The sequence below is a fragment of the Pristiophorus japonicus genome, chromosome 20, assembly GCF_044704955.1.
Source record: "Pristiophorus japonicus isolate sPriJap1 chromosome 20, sPriJap1.hap1, whole genome shotgun sequence".
Taxonomy (NCBI): Eukaryota; Metazoa; Chordata; class Chondrichthyes; family Pristiophoridae; genus Pristiophorus; species Pristiophorus japonicus.
In genome coordinates this window covers 18,142,717-18,158,902 of record NC_091996.1, presented here as the reverse complement: position 1 = coordinate 18,158,902, position 16,186 = coordinate 18,142,717, and the positions used below count along the sequence as shown (strand labels likewise).

Here is a 16,186-nt window from a genome sequence, read left to right as displayed (position 1 = left end):
GTCAAGCACCCTCGTAATCTTATACGTTTCGATAAGATCACCTCTTATTCTTTTGAATTCCAATGAGTAGAAGCCCAACCTACTCAAATTTTCCTCATAAGTCAACCCCCTCATCCCCAGAATGAACCTAGTGAATCTTCTCTGAACTGCCTCCAAAGCAAGTATATCCTTTCGTAAATATGGAAACCAAAACTGCACGCAGTATTCCAGGTGTGGCCTCATCAATATCTTGTATAGCTGTAGCAAGACTTCCCTGCTTTTATACTCCATCCCCTTTGCAATAAAGGCTAAGATGCCATTGGCCTTCCTGATCACTTGCTGTACCTGCATACTATCCTTTTGTGTTTCATGCACAAGTATCCCCCAGGTCCTGCACTTTGCAATCTTTCTCCATTTAAATAATAACTGATTTTTTTCTGCCAGAGTGCATGACCTCACACTTTCCAACATTATACTCCATCTGCCAAATTTTTTCCCACTCACTTAGTCTGTCTATGTCCTTTTGCAGATTTTGTGTGTCCTCCTCACACATTGCTTTTCCTCCCATCTTTGTATTGTCAGCAAACTTGGCTACGTTACTCCGTCCCTCCTTCCAAGTCGTTAATGTAGATTGTAAATAGTTGGGGTCCCAGCACTGATCCCTGCTGCACCCCACTAGTTACTGGTTGCCAACCAGAGAATGAACCATTTATCCCGACTCTCTCTTCTCTGTTAGTTAGCCAATCCTCTATCCATACTAATATATTGCCACCAACCCCATGAACTTTTATCTTGTGCAGAAGTTTCCAACAGGGAAACAGGCTGTTCAGCCTGTATTTATCTTGTGTTGGTTTTTATCCTTCACACAAAGTGTAGTCCCATGTGCCCCACTCTATTCTCCTATCTCATTAATTTCCTTTCCTTCCCTTCAATCACCTATCTAATTTATTCCTAATTGTTGACATGGTCTCTGCTTCAATCACTAACTCTGCTAGTGCAATCTACAGCCTCGCAACCCTCTGTAAAATCAAAGGTTTCTCCCACACACTGTTCTGAATCTCTTACATTTAATCTTATAATCTCTGATCCCGTGTTGCGGGCCCCTCAACCGCTGAAAATGGTCTTTTTCTATCTTCTACGTCCCAACCCATCATAATTTTAAACACCAATCACCCGTTGATCTCTCAAAAGAAAATGGCCTCAATTTGTCTGTCGGACTCCAAGCCATTGCTGAATTAACCATTCTGGCGTGGCAGATAGGCCTATAAGCGGAGGCGGGAATTCTGTCCACTCTCAAACCAGAGCTCTAACATGGATAAGGGGTAAGCCATTTAGGACCGAGATGAGGAGAAACTTCTTCACCCAGAGAGTGGTGAACCTGTGGAATTCTCTACCACAGAAAGTTGTTGAGGCCAATTCACTAAATATATTCAAAAAGGAGTTAGATATAGCCCTTACTACTAGGGGGATCAAGGGGTATGGCGAGAAAGCAGGAATGGGGTACTGAGGTTGCATGTTCAGCCATGAACTCATTGAATGGCGGTGCAGGCTCGAAGGGCCGAATGGCCTACTGCAGCTATTTTCTATGTTTCTATGGCCCCAAGTTTCCACATGATTTGCTCCTGATTTTTAGGAGCAACTGGTGGAGAACGGAATATCTTAGAAATCAGAATTCTCCACATTTAAGTTTTCTGCAGTTCTAGTCAGGTAGAACAGTTTCACTTTGGAACAGAATTTTTTTTTCAGAAGGGGGCATGTCCGGCCACTGACGCCTGATTTGAAAGTTTCCACAGTGAAAATGTACTCCAAACTAACTTAGAATGGAGCAAGTGAAGATTTTTGTAGGCTTGAAAAAACCTTGTCTACACAGTAAAAAAAAATCAGGCGCAGTTTACAAATTAGGCGTCCGGAACGGGGGTGGGGGGGGGGAAGGGAAGTCATTACATTCTACAATAAATCCTTAGTTATACTTATACAAATATTATACAAATAAATCCAACCTGAATAAAAATTTATAAGCAAAGAAAAGATTAAATAAACCATGTTCCTACCTGTGTGAAAGTGCTTCAGGCAGGCCTTTCAGGCAGCGGTTTCCCGACGGCAGGTGGGGGGGAGGCAGGGGAAGGCTGCAGGAAGCCTCGGAAGCTGAGGCAGCCGTTCCCGACGGCGGGAGGGGGGGCAGGGAGAAGGCTGCAGGAAGCCTCATTACTTGAGGCAGCCGTTTCCCGACGGGCCCGACGGACGGCAGGGGGAGAAAGCTGCAAGAAGCCTCAGTGCTGATCATGGAAGGGCAATGTGGTTTTATTAAAAATTTTTAAAAATTGAACAGCTACAAAGAATTTGAATAGTCTCAAACAAGTGCATGTGTCCCGTTTATCACAGTCTATCTTTAATTACAGAATGCACTCCCTCACCCTCACACACATAAATATCAAGAAAATTAAAATACAAGCCTTTGGAAGGGTTAAATAAACAAATTTTCACTTTTTCTGCAGCACTTTTTAAAATGGCCGAGTGCCAATGTTTCCTTCACACTGCGCGTGCGCGAACGCTCCAACGCGCACGCGCAGGGTTGCCGGCACGAAAAAAACTCATTTAAATGGTACCCGCCCCCTCCTACTTACAAAATCGGCGCGAGTGGTAGGCTCCGCCCCCTGGGCGCCACGCCAAGCAGACATCGAGCTGCAAAGCGCTCGAGAATAGCGCGGTTTTTTTTTCAGGCGCAGTTTTCGGCGCGAAAAACGGGCGCCCAGCTCGGAGGGGCACCTGTTTTGCCGCGTGTGGAAACTTGGGGCCAGTGTTTCTATGTAGGATAGTTCTAACTGGACACATTTACCAGTATTCTGTGCTGGTAAGATCTGTGGTTTTAGCTAGTTAACCTTAGCACTACTCCTGCAAACTTGATGAGGTAAAGGGTGGGGGGTGGAGAATAGAGCCCCTGAGCCTTGGCTCTCTGGGCATAGGTAAGTGGGATGGGTCCCTACAAGGGAGTGTGTGTGTGCACTCAGTCCATAATCAGGCAAACAGCGCTGCGAAATCTGTGGATTTCTCAGTCACTTGGCTTCAAGACTCATGAGCAGGTTTTTGCACCTGTCCGGCACCCACCTGACCAAAACAAATGGAAACTGGACTAATAGAAAAATGTACCGGAAAGACTTCTTTGGAAGAGGTTTAAATAAAATAGCCAAAGTGTAAGTACCCTTCGAAATACAACAAAGAACATTTATAATGAGCACACAAGAAACAACATCCAGATGGATTAAAAATAGGAAGTACAAGAAAGTAATTATACAAAATTAAAGAGGTTGAAATAGAAAAACACACAAAATTAATAATTCCTACATTACAACAGTGACTACACTTCAAAAAAGTACTTAATTGGCTGTAAAGCGCTGAGACGTTCGGTGGTCAAGAAAGGCACTATATAAATCCGTCTTTCTTTTCCTTGTACCCTGTACTGGATTGAAATAGAATGAATGTACAAGTAGGCACCACCAGCTTCACCAAGTCTTAATTTTTTAAAATTCATTCATGGGATGTGGGCATTGCTGCCAAAGCCAGCATTTATTGCCCATCCTTAATTACCCCGAGAAGGTGGTGGCGAGCCACTGCACTCGGTGTGGGGAAGGTACTCCACAATGCTGTTGGGTAGGGAGTTCCGAGATTTTGACCCAGCAACAATGAAGGAACGGGCGATATACTTCCAAATCAGGATGGTGTGTGGTTTGGAGGGGAACTTGGAGGTGATGGTGCTCGCATGCACCTGCTGCCCTTGACCACCTAGGTGGTGGAGGCTGTATGTTTGGGAGGTGTTGTTGAAAAAGCCTTGGTGAGTTGCTGCAGTGCATCTTGTAGATGGTGCACACTGCAGCCACGGTGCACTAGTGGTGGGGGGAGTGAATGTTGAAGGTGGTGGATGGGGTGCCAATCAAGCGAGCTGCTTTGTCCTAGAAACTATTCCATCAGTATAACCCTTTAGCTTGTTTTCATTCTTCTGGTCTTACCAGACCGCACGCCCCGAGAACAGGTGGCCTGTTCCTAGTTATTGTGGTGATTTGGTGGTTTTAAGAATACATAGGAATATGGGAATTGCTAGATAAAAGACCAAAGTCCATCTAGTTCGCCTGGCAGTCACATGATACAATGATAATGGAGTTGTTGACTAAACTCTGCAATCGATCTCCATCAATTCATCTACAACAGACCCAGACATGACATCAGGGAAAAACCCCAATGGTGGAGAGCTTTGGGAGCACAGGTCCAGTCAACTGTTGCTTCCAAGCATGCTACAATTACATAGGTCATGTCTCAAATTACTTGTCTACAATATCTCAAAATAGTATTTTCTAAAAGAAATCTATCCAATTTACATTTGACTTGAATCTACGCTTTCTGCTTCCACCGTCTCCAAAGGAAACCTGTTCTGTAGATTTACCTCTCTCTGAAATAATGTTTCAGCAAATTAGTTTTGAATTTCCAGCCTACAAACGCAGGCCATGTCCTCTTGTTCTACTGTTCCGGAGAAGGTGAAACAGCTTGTCATGATCTTACATTATCTAGTCTGCTTAGAAATCCCAAGAGCAGCAATCATATCACTTCTTGACCGTCTCTTTTTCCACTGAGAACATGTCCAATTTACATAATCGTTCTTCACAATCCAATCCATCCCTTCAATCTTGTGGTTGCTCTCTTCTCTATCCTTTCAATAGCTGCAATATTCTTTTTTTGTAATCAATACTTAGTTGCCTGGATTTTAATTGGAACACTGAAAAATGTTATCCGCTACTTTTCACACCGTCTCCCCTAAAAGCATGAAGACCCGAGTCCTCCGTAAAGAATGGGTTTCTGCAGGGAGATAAAATCGACAATGCGACTCATGACTTTTTAAACACCCATGTAAACTTTAGACCGCATTATCTTATCAGAAGAAGTCACAGTTTTTGCTAGCACACTTACAATGTTAAACATCTTTAGTACTGTGCAACATTGTTCTATTTTCTACTATCTTTTGCTATGCCATAATTGATATTCCTTTCAAAATTAAGTCGACCCTTCAATGAAGTAAGTCACATCTCCTTGTCCAAAGCGCCATAAATTAGGGGATAGCCAAGAGGTATGAAAACCTTCAGCACGTTCCTGCAGGTACATGACTGTGGCATTGTTTGACAAACTAACTTTCACTCTTTATTTTCAGGGTCTGGCTGAGTACTGTACACTCATTGATAGCTCCTCTTCGTTTCGAGCATATCGAGCTGCTTTGGCAGAGGTGGAACCACCCTGTATACCTTATCTGTGAGTATTGGAATGGCTTGTGTTCCGAAGGAGGAATGCAGTTTTAAAATAAAAACCAATATGCTGTTGCTCACGGTGTGTCGAGATTTGCTGCTTCAATAATTGACCGTAACACACAGCACCTGAAAGTTTTGGGACTGCTCACTGCTCATCTCTGGGGAAACCTGCCGACAGAAACAGCTGATCTGCCATTTAGGAAACAAATAATTAGGGACAGCACTGGCCAAAACATTACCTGTTAGTACTTCAATCAGACAGCTGGTGCTGCTGAGTGTAATGATTCTTATTTTGATTCTGTATTCTGGTTACTGCTGGGCATGTGACCGATAATGCAACATGGTGAGCACTGACCAATCAGAAGCCCCATTGATTCAATCGTTCCTGGACACATCTTGCATATAGTGCGCACTTCCTGTACCTGGAGGAAGTCACACTTCTCTTTCTCTCACTAATTGCCATCCTCTAAACATACTTGTATTAAACTTAACTCGCCTTCCTAATTACACATCCGAGGCAGGTGGTGGGTGTCTCCACGGCGACACTTGCCTGAGAAGTGCTAATAACAGGCCATCGCCCGATGTTTCCTACTGCGTCTACTCACGCCTGACCTCACCACAGAGCCCTAAACTGGCCTTTTCCTTCTTCCTCTACCCGGCTCCTCTTCAAATAATGTCATGTTATCTTCAACGTCTACCTGAGAGGGCAAATAGGGCTTCAGTTTAACCTCTCATCCAAATGATGGCACCTCCATCAGTACAGCACTCCCTCTATACTGCACTGAAGTGGCAACTTAGATTATGTGCTCAAGCCTCTGGATTGGGACTTGAGAACTCCTGACCTTCCGACTCAGGCAAAAGTGCTACCAACTGAGCCCAGGTTATCACCTTGTAAAATAGTACATTGTGCATTAAATGGTACAACATACCTGTCAGTGTAGAACATCATGGGATATCCATATAAAAAATTTAATATTTTTTGCATTCGGTCTCTCTTTTTCATTATCCATTTGTATGTCCGCATTTCTAATGTAAACTGCACACTGCCAGCAAGAGACTGTGTTTCAGGATTAGTCAGTTTTCGTTATAAATATGGGTATAGGAATTAATACCGAAAATATATAAATAAGGTCAGAATGCACAAGTGCGAAATGGGGACTGAATGAAGTCTGCATGCCCTCGCGAAACAATTATCCTCTGCCCTCTAACCCCACTTCACCTGAAGACTGTACTTGACTTCGACTCAGTGTTCACCGTCACTCGAGATCAACAGGTCCTTGTTTGTGTATCTTAAGAATCTAAGAATGATTAACTCACTGGGTTTCTTTTAGCTTTCTGATTGGTCAGTGTTAACTATTGATTATGAGCTTGGCAGCAACTGTTTTATCCCAGTGACCACCAAGAGGGAATTAAAATTGCATCTTGCCTCAAGGTAACTCTTTGTTACTGTGAATAACAAGTAGTAACCCCCACTAACATGGGGTTGGTTAACTTGATTTAAAAAAATGTATTATACAAGTTTGATATGCGCTGCAGAATATTTTGAGACTTGGCAAAACATGGAATGGCACTAATGTCATCTGCGAACATATTGTAAACTGTACCAGGAATTAATTTCATGTTCTATTATTCCATGTGCAGAAAGCATTTGATCTTAACCCCTCTCTCATTTCTCTAGGGGCCTCATTCTACAGGACTTGACCTTTGTGCACCTTGGCAACCCAGATCTAATTGATGGAAAGATCAACTTTTCTAAACGATGGCAACAGTTTAATATCTTGGACAGTATGCGACGCTTCCAGCAAATGTAAGTATTCGCGAGCCCCAAGACTACTGAATTTCCACAAATACAGGCTTCACTCTGAAGTGATAGATGGGTATGAAGCAAACTGGTGACCATGGATCCACACTACTAACTGCATAACCATTCCTGGTTTGGACACACTGTTGCCAAGGTAGCGTAATGCAATTTTTAGAATAGATTTTTTTTATTTGTGTACTGGGCCAAGAAAATTGCCTTCTCCAAGTGCTCTATCAAGCCAAACTTTTAACTGGTTGCTGGGAGGTGCATAGCAGGCTGGAGTGACTTTCGTTCCTGATGGAAAGATGGTTTAGTTGCACTCCATAATCTCCCTGACCACATAGATAGGTTGAAGATCTCAACATGTGTAGCATTGTATGTTTGACTTCTCTTCGTACTGACTTCAGAATAAGGGGTCACCCATTTAAAACGGAGATGAGGAATTTCTTCTGAGGGTTGTGAATCTTTGGAATTCTCTGTCCGAGAGCTGTGGATATGTTTAGTCAGCTGAGTCATTAATATGTTTAAGGTGGAGATACAGATTTTTGAACGATAAGGGAGTCGAGAGTTATGGGGAGCAGGCAGGGGTGGAGTTGATGCACAGATCAGCCATGATATTGAATGGGGGAGCAGGCTCGAGGGGCCAAATGGCCGACTTCTGCTCTTGTAGGATACCTTCAGAAAGGCACTTTATGTCACAGTCTTTCCTTTTTCCTCTCTGCGTAACACAATGAACATTTTGACAGTGAAAGTGACTTTCTTTTCTTCTCCCCTTTTCAGCCATTATGAACTAAAGCGCATCGATGACATTGTTACGTTCTTCAATGATTTCGGCGACCACCTTGCAGAGGAAGCGCTGTGGGAACTGTCATTAAAAATCAAACCGCGCAACATTCAGCGACGGAAAACAGAGCGCGAAGAGAAAACCTAGGATTCGACAGTGGAGGCTAAACCTTAGATGGCAGCTAATGAACCCCATTGTGACTTGCTTTACTTAACTGAGCTGCAGAAGCCAGTTCATGCCAAGGTGCTTCACCTTCGGAGCTTTGTTTTTAAACAAGAGCGTAGAACAGGTGGCACCACTCTAGGGAAACGTTCCGAGTTTTATGCCATTGCCTGCATTCAATTTCTTTTCCTACCATCCGTGCCAAGCTGTCTTAAGTGTCCTGTGTTGGACCCATTCATACAGCTCACTTTAACTAGCAGACCCGATGTGGTCTGTGCATAAACTCTGCATTGGAGACTGTTTTGACATTGTTAAGTACAAAGGTACAACAGTTCACTCACTGATCGTGGATTTCTGAATATAGAATAACAAATAGCGGTACTAGCAATTGCACAGGAAACCTTAAAATATAATTATGTACTGTAGGAGAAAGACTGGCTCATTGTAAATACTAGATTGCTAGTTTGATGTGCTGTATTGGATTATTTTTTTGCATGAGTATGACTGAATGCCAGTAATTGAGGATTTGTTATGAAAAACAAACTAATTGTACATAAGAGACGGAGAGAAGTGTTTTAGCCAGGCTGGTACTGAAGGGCTGGGATGGCTCCTAACGATTGTTCAACATCATCAATTAGCAGACTCTCTGAAGGCACAACACATGTGGCTGTACATTTTGTGCATGGACTCTGCATTATGGAGTTTGAAAATGTTAAGCAGAGTGTTTTTTAAGGACTGTCTCTTTTTTTGTTTACTGTTCGGAGTTGAGCTGCAGTTGAACATTTTCAATAACGGGAGAAAGTTCTGTAGGTGAGACTGGAGGTCTCTGTACATAGTAAGTCTACAGATTAACTCTTCAAAGCAGTCCTTCAAGTAGTCAGTGAATTCACCTGTATTTGCCAGGTCTTCATATTAACTCGTGGAACATAGATGCTGCTGGGCAGAGTACTGCCCTTGCTGTTTTAGATTGTTAGGCACACATCCAGGTTATCAATGTTGTCTAGGTTTGCACATCTAGAAAGGGAATCTGATACCTGTACCATGTTTGATTAGTTAACAGCAATCATTTGTCAACCTGAAAAGAAATGTTTCCTTCCTGCATTTAGGGGAATGAAAAGTGACCCTCAATAATGATGCAGCACATGTGAGTCCAGGTAAGGAAATACATACACGTGCACACATATATATGACATTATGTATATAAAACCCCAAAATGCAGAAGTCCATGTTGGTTGTTTTCAGTGTCACCATGTTGACTCTAAATTATTGTATCGGTTTAAGCAGTCGGCATTTAGTTTTAACCCTTTCACCAGCACAGACTTGGAATAATGCTGCACCACACTATAGTTGATAAATATGTGTGGATGTTCTGAACTATATTACTGTCAAACATAATATTCCTGGTTTTCCTAGAGGGAGGTGTTTTAACTCTGCCTCTATCAAAATCATCATTTCAGGACCATTTTCACTGCAGTCCCTGTTCTCCAACAGATGGTCTAGTTTGTAAGATGGAGCAAGCCATGAGTAAATGTTGTATAAACACAAGAACCTGTTTAAGATTTTTGGTCCTTAAATGGCACAACATTTATTTTGATTATCACCACTATTGTCTCACTCTGGTGCATTGTTTCAGAAATTTTAAATTTAGCATAGTAAGTGCAGTCAAATAATGAATTATAAAAAATAATACTGAATTTGGTTATAGGAGGAGCTTTTTTTTTACATAAACTGACCCAGTGAGGAGATTAATCCAGTCTGGGAGCTTCAGATACTTCAAATCTTGGTCTACGTTTGCTGTTTGGTCTGCAGTAACTTTAGATGTAAGCAGGGTCTGTCCTCACTACTAGGAGGATGACGCACACAAAGCAGTTTGGTTGCACAAGCACAGTGCCCCACTAACCTGTTCAGACAGAATTGGGAAAGTATGTTGTGGAAGGAAATAATGTTTTTGGTATCGAAACACATCCAGAGTGATGTGGTGACAACTCGTATCCCTTTTTTCTCTTGCTTCAAGTGAAAAAGGAGATCACCTGTGTGTGAGCTTCACATCCAAGTGCTGGCCTAAAAGGTTTCCTTCCACTCTACGTGCTCACCTGCAACAGGCGCGACACTGAATGGAGTAAGCAAGTTTGACCTCGATTTGGATTAATTCTGACTACAGGGCTTGGATTCTTTACCAAATGATGGCAGGCTAATTGGTTTGATTATGTCTGACATCATTTTAAAAACCAATTGTGGTAGATCAAAAGAAGGTTGGTTACGATAACTGGTGCCTGGATAAAAGCTAACGCAGTCCCACAGAGGATTGTCAAATACAAGGTGCATGACCCTCTGTTAATATTATTGGAAACTGTTGGTATGAGTGTAAATCAAAGAAACTCTTAACATTTGTGAACAGAGCAAGATATGACCAAAGTTGCCAAGTAGCTATATCTTGTGGCCTCAGTCAGTTAGTTTTAAAGTTATTTTGTTACAGGCTATCAAAATAAGGCACTTGGACAGTTTTATACTGGGAAGTAGATGTCAGACTTTGCTAAATCATTAAAATGGGACTAAGTTCTATTTCCAGGAAAAGTATTTCACAATTGCCGGATTAATGATAGCGTCGATCCCATAACATTAGAAAAAAGTGTGACTGACATAAGATGGGCATCAGAATTAAATTTTGGGTAAGGTTTCAAATTAGATTGGATGTTTCTTTATACTTAACAGAATGACACATCTGTGCTGAAACCAGTATCTGGATATTTGAAGTCTGAATTCAAACAATTGCGAGATTTCCAGAAACCAGATTTGATTTGCTGATTTAGATCACTTAATATGTGAAATATTCAGTGATGGCCTGCAGGTTAAACTGATGGCATGAAGTGGAGAATTGGTTTCTGGTTGCTTTTAGGTCCACAGAGCATCCTTAAGCCTAAAATAAGTTCAGTTAGAAGCACTGATCCTAGACTAGCAGGAATTGGGAGTTTTGTGTTTCACTGGGCTTTCTATTGAAATTCTCATTGTACACCATGTGTTAGCAGATTGTGTATAGTTCTTTTGAGGTGGTCATCTGCAATCATGAAAAGTAGCCGCTGTAGCAAATAGCAGATATGTGATCAATCCCCAAATACTTGGTGATCAGAAATTGTACTTTGGAGGCCAGTGTGAAGATGTCAATCTGTCTTGTACCATATTTTTAACCATCGCGTATTTGGTGCCATTACCATCATCGGTGATCTGCCTTAAGCAGGTTCGGGCTCAATTCTCCCTTCTCCAAGCCAATCTGTCCTGTGCTTCTCATCAATTTTCCACATGATCTCCCATTTTTCAGATGGTCCAGAAGCATCCTTCATTTACTCCCTCTTGGTCTTTTTACTTTCATCATTGTCGCTCATTTTTTCATCAATTCCCTAATCAATATCCTCTTCCTTCTATTAATTATTCTATATAACTTTTCCCATTGTAATCCTAGCTCTCACCACCTCGTCATATCTGCTGCCTTCGTTCATTATACTGCCCAGATATTTAAATTGTGTCTCCTGATCCAGCTGTTCCCCATTTATTAAAAAGCACTTTCACCTGTACTCCTAGAAACCTTCACAACATTGGTCTTGCCCACATAGATTTACATTTCATAATCCAGAGCTACAGCATTCAGGCTATCTGCCAACAACTGTAGGCCATTCTTGCTACCAAAACTTTGTCACCAGCAAATCTGATGACTTTCACTAGCTGAGCTCCAATTTTCACTCCTGGTGTAATGGAGGACAAAACTAATTTTGTCAAAACACTATTTGACAGTGTGGTTGGATACCAACTTTGCCATTAGAATTTGGTCATGTTAAGATTGACATTTGGTTCTTGGACACCAGATTTTCCCACTGTCTGCCAAGATATCTATTTATCTAGTGATCTGCTCAGTAATGGCCTTAACCTTTGCCCTAAAGATTCTCCAGCATGTCATGGATCCCCTGCACAATAGTGTATAGAACAAGGTACTTTCCCATACAGTATTGTCAATATTCCATGCTAACACTGATGAACCAAGTGTAAAACTGCAAGACTCTAGACCAATAACTTCTTAACAAGGAAACACATTATAAAGTTGTGGGACCCCCAGCTGTACCCTCAAATAGGCACGGTTTTGACTTCCCAGGAGCTGTGCACATGCACTGTTTAATCTAGGGCCCTTGTTGAAGTTTGACTGTCCTAAGAGTGAGCATTCACATTTGTGAAAACTTCACATACCAGTAAATCACTTTATGCTATTTACTGCTTGGTAACATAGTGAAATTATTTTAATCTTGTGTGCCCATAAAATAAACCAAATGCGATGCTGCATGATTGTGCCTCTAGTGTTTGATTTACAAGATAAATCTTTCTTTCAAGTTAAAAGACCAATGGAAATGCACTATCTCCAGTCTAATATCCTGCATTGGATACTCTGCTGCCCTGGTGTGTTTCAAGTGTAAAATGGTGCATCAACTCAAATCTGACTTGGTTCGGATCATCCTTGACTTCAGATCTATGACTTTGGTTCTGTTTTCCTACTCTTTCTCCCAAACCCCCATCCATTTGAGGCAGAGAGCACGGTTGTCTTTCGTGAACCCATTGTTTTAGGGCTGTTGTCAGTGTTGCACTCAGAGCAGATTAGCATTTGAGGGACAGGTCCTCCCGGTTTCTCCTTTCCAGTGAGTTGGTGTACGAAGTGCTTCAAATGAAGCTTTCCTGTTGAGCAGAGTTCAAATGATAGCTGAGATAGAGGTTTCAATTCTGCTTCTTCACTCTGAATAACCAAGCAACAAGCTCCAGCTGCTTTTTAATTTCTTCAAATGTTCTTCTGTCCAGCCAGGTACAAGTATTTCCTATGGAAAAGTATCCAGAAATGGTGGTGTGGTTTGCTGAATTAAAAGGAACTGCAGGCATGTCAGACTGTTTTGAGTTCTGTCACGTTGCATGAACATTTGGATGTTTTTTTTCAGTATTAGTACAGTGGTTAAAAATGTATATTTCTGTTTCCACCCTTACTGGGCCTCCATCTTTGAGCAAGCTCTAATAACAGGAATGTTCGTGATCCAGATTGCTCTGTATTGAGTGACGAGATATTTATTCATTCTAGAGGCCCAGTGCGGAACTAACCCAATTCTATTTCAACTGTATTTTCAATCGACCATCAGCCCTTAAATAGCCTGAAATTTACAATAAGACACTTTACCAGACTGGTTAAGTATTGCCACGTTAATTGTTATCTGAATGTTAAGGCCTGTAAGAATTCTTTGAGAGCAGAATGGTGTTAAGTTGCATAGAGGCAAATATGTATTGCAAACTCCGGTGGAATGCCTTTTTGGCACAGACAGGCTTGCTGAGACTGATCTTGGTAACTACAAAATTCAAAGAACTATTTTTAAAACATTTGATTATGCTGATTTCTTCATCAGTTGATTGTTTGACTTAAATGTTTGGGGTTTAGCCAAGAAGGGTATCTTTTGATCACTTTTCTGTCTAAAGGTGACGTTTCACAACTGAAGTGCCTTTTAAATAGGTAAACCGATGCAGACCATCTTGCTCCCCTTGAATTATATGTTCATTTGGTCAGTTAGAGTAACATTGGAGATGGCAGTTGTTATTTTTGTGTTGCTCTCCTGGCAAGATTTAAAAAATGGGAGAGTAGAGTAAAAATACTGCAAATTGTTGAAAGTATGGCTGCATGTGTATAGAATACTTGTATTTTTTAATTGGATCAGACAACATAGGTATTGGTCTTTAAATTTGGAAAATGTTCCACTAAAAAGTAAGTGAAATGCTTGTTTAATCTGAAATTGTAACCATTTGAGTTTGTGCTGACTCACTGGATTCTCAACAGCCTGGAAACATGTCCACTTCACTTTAATCTATGTGTTACATATTTGAACCAATTTGAATAGTACTCATGTGCATTGAATTTTCTTTTTGTTAGCTAAATAGTATCTTTTCACAATCAATACAGCATCTTTTGTATATATTTCAACATTTTATATAAAAAGTAACCCCCAACTTAAATCACTTCTTCTTTAATTTTTATTTTACTTTTGAATAAAAGGGAGCACAGGGCTACCCACTGAGACCTTACCAAAGCACCTTAATGTATGATTTGTGGTGTGGGACTTGCACCAGCTACAGGGTGACACAAAGGAGTAGGTCACTTTAAACATTGAGTTATAATTCCACTTAAAAGATTATGTATAATTGTGAAGCTTATGGCATGGCATCTATTAATAACCAACCAGCAGACTTGGGGACTAAATAAATGGTATTTCTCAAACCATTAATTAATGACTTAACCAGTTTTTAAAAAAATCACCCTCAATTATGACCACAGACTGATGGCTGCTTAATCTAGATGTGGGTCCTAGTTAAATTATAAACTGGTTAACTGTTACTCTGATTACTGCTATTATTTGCATTGTGAGAAATTTTCTGGAGTCTGATTGAGGAGGAGATGGGTCTAAACTCAATCACATTGTGTTGTACTAATTGCTCAAAAGAATTTTAAAATTAGTGCTTTTACCCTGGATGCTTGAAGTTGGCAAAGTGCCCTAACTTTTTGAAGAAATTCTCCCAGAGCCACAGCCTAACACTGCCGATGCCAGCCTCCTCTTCGCTTGAGTATTACTTGTATACTATAAAATGTCATGTTCCTGCAACCATTTAAAATGTGTAACTTTAAAAAAAAATAAAGGCTAACATTCATGTTTACAGTGCATGCAGCAGACTGCAGATTAAAGAGACAATCAAATTCAGTGGGAACCTGGTGCCTCTTCATTTCACAGAAGTGCAGAGTTGGATCCTGAAAAAACCCCAGAATTGGAAGACATTGCTGCTAATTGTCACTGAGGTCAGGCTGCGTAAGCATTTGGCCTAGATTTGCTGCTGGCCTGTTGCTAAACTCAGCTCTACTTGTTACACCCCCCCCTTGTAATTTCTTCTTCCTATGGTCTGAGAAGGAAAGACAGTATGTTGAATGTAAGCTAAATTTTCTCTTGCATTGTTTAAAAATCACCCACTATTCGGGTCACTTTAGTGAAGAGGAAGGAGCCACAGTGGCTACACATCTTATGTCATTTAAATCAATGTTCTCGCACTATAGAAAGTAGTAAGATTATGTTCTGCTGCTAGATTTATCCAACAGCGCAAAGATCAGTTCTTTACCAGAATCAAATCTGCAAGAAATCTAAGTTGCATGGGCTTTATTCTTACAGGAGCCTTCTAATCAGGTCAGCACCCATGAAACATACTATTATATCGAAATTTACAGCGCAGAAGGAGGCCATTTCGGCCCATCGTGTCCCTGCCAGCCGCCAAACCTGCACGGCCCTTGGTCAGCAGCCCTGAAGGTTACTTATAAACCTATGAACAATGGTGGAAAGGCAAAGAGCACCCAGCCCAACTAGTCCCCCTCACACAACTGCGACACCCCTTATACTGAAACATTCTACACTCCACCCCAACTGGAGCCAAAAACCAGATTTAAAAACCCAGGCCAATTTAGGGAGAAAAACAATCTGGGAAAATTCCTCTCCGACCCATCCAGGTGATCAAAACTCGTCCAGGAGATCACCCTGGCCTTATTCGATTCCCATTAATACTGCGTCGGCCAACAAAAGGTCATCCAGTCTAATCCCAATTACCAACTCTAGGGCCATAACCCTGCAGGTTACTGCACCTTCTTGACCAGTCTACCATGTGGACTTTATCAAAAGCTTTGCTAAAGTCCATATACACATCATACACGCTACCCTCATCGACCCTCCTGGTTACTTCCTCAAAAAGTTCAATCCGGTTAGTCAAACATGATCTCCCCTTAACAAATCAGTGCTGACTGTCCCTAATTAGCCCCTGCCTTTCCAAATGTGGATTTTTTTCCAATAATTTTCCCACCACTGAAGTTAGGCTGTCAGGCCTGTAATTACTCAGCCTCTCCCTTCTTAAACATTAGCAGTCCTCCTCCAGCACCATGCCCAATCCAAAGAGGACTGAAAAATGGTCAAGGCCTCTGCCATTTCCTCTTACTTCACTCAACATGCATTTCATCCAGGCCTGGGGACTTATTACTTTCAAAGCTGCTAACCCACTTAATACTTCCTCTCTCACTATTTTGTTTATCCAGAATATCACACTCTTCCTCGATAGCAGTATCTGCATTGCCCC

At 41.4% G+C, this 16,186-nt stretch overlaps 1 protein-coding gene across 10 annotated transcripts in view; it reads left to right on the top strand.

The window, feature by feature from the left end:
- rapgef1b (Rap guanine nucleotide exchange factor (GEF) 1b) overlaps positions 1-14,868 on the top strand; it is a 203,660-nt gene extending 188,792 nt beyond the window's left edge. For 9 of the 10 annotated variants that reach the window (XM_070863848.1, XM_070863841.1, XM_070863847.1 and 6 more), the window contains 3 exons: positions 5,174-5,271; positions 6,946-7,074; positions 7,849-14,868. In XM_070863848.1, coding sequence (XP_070719949.1) covers positions 5,174-5,271; positions 6,946-7,074; positions 7,849-7,999 — 378 coding nt within the window. In that variant the 3' untranslated portion in view covers positions 8,000-14,868. The remainder of the gene's footprint in view (positions 1-5,173; positions 5,272-6,945; positions 7,075-7,848) is intronic. The other variant, XR_011588156.1, reaches the window with a different exon arrangement.
- The last annotated feature ends 1,318 nt before the right edge of the window (positions 14,869-16,186 follow it).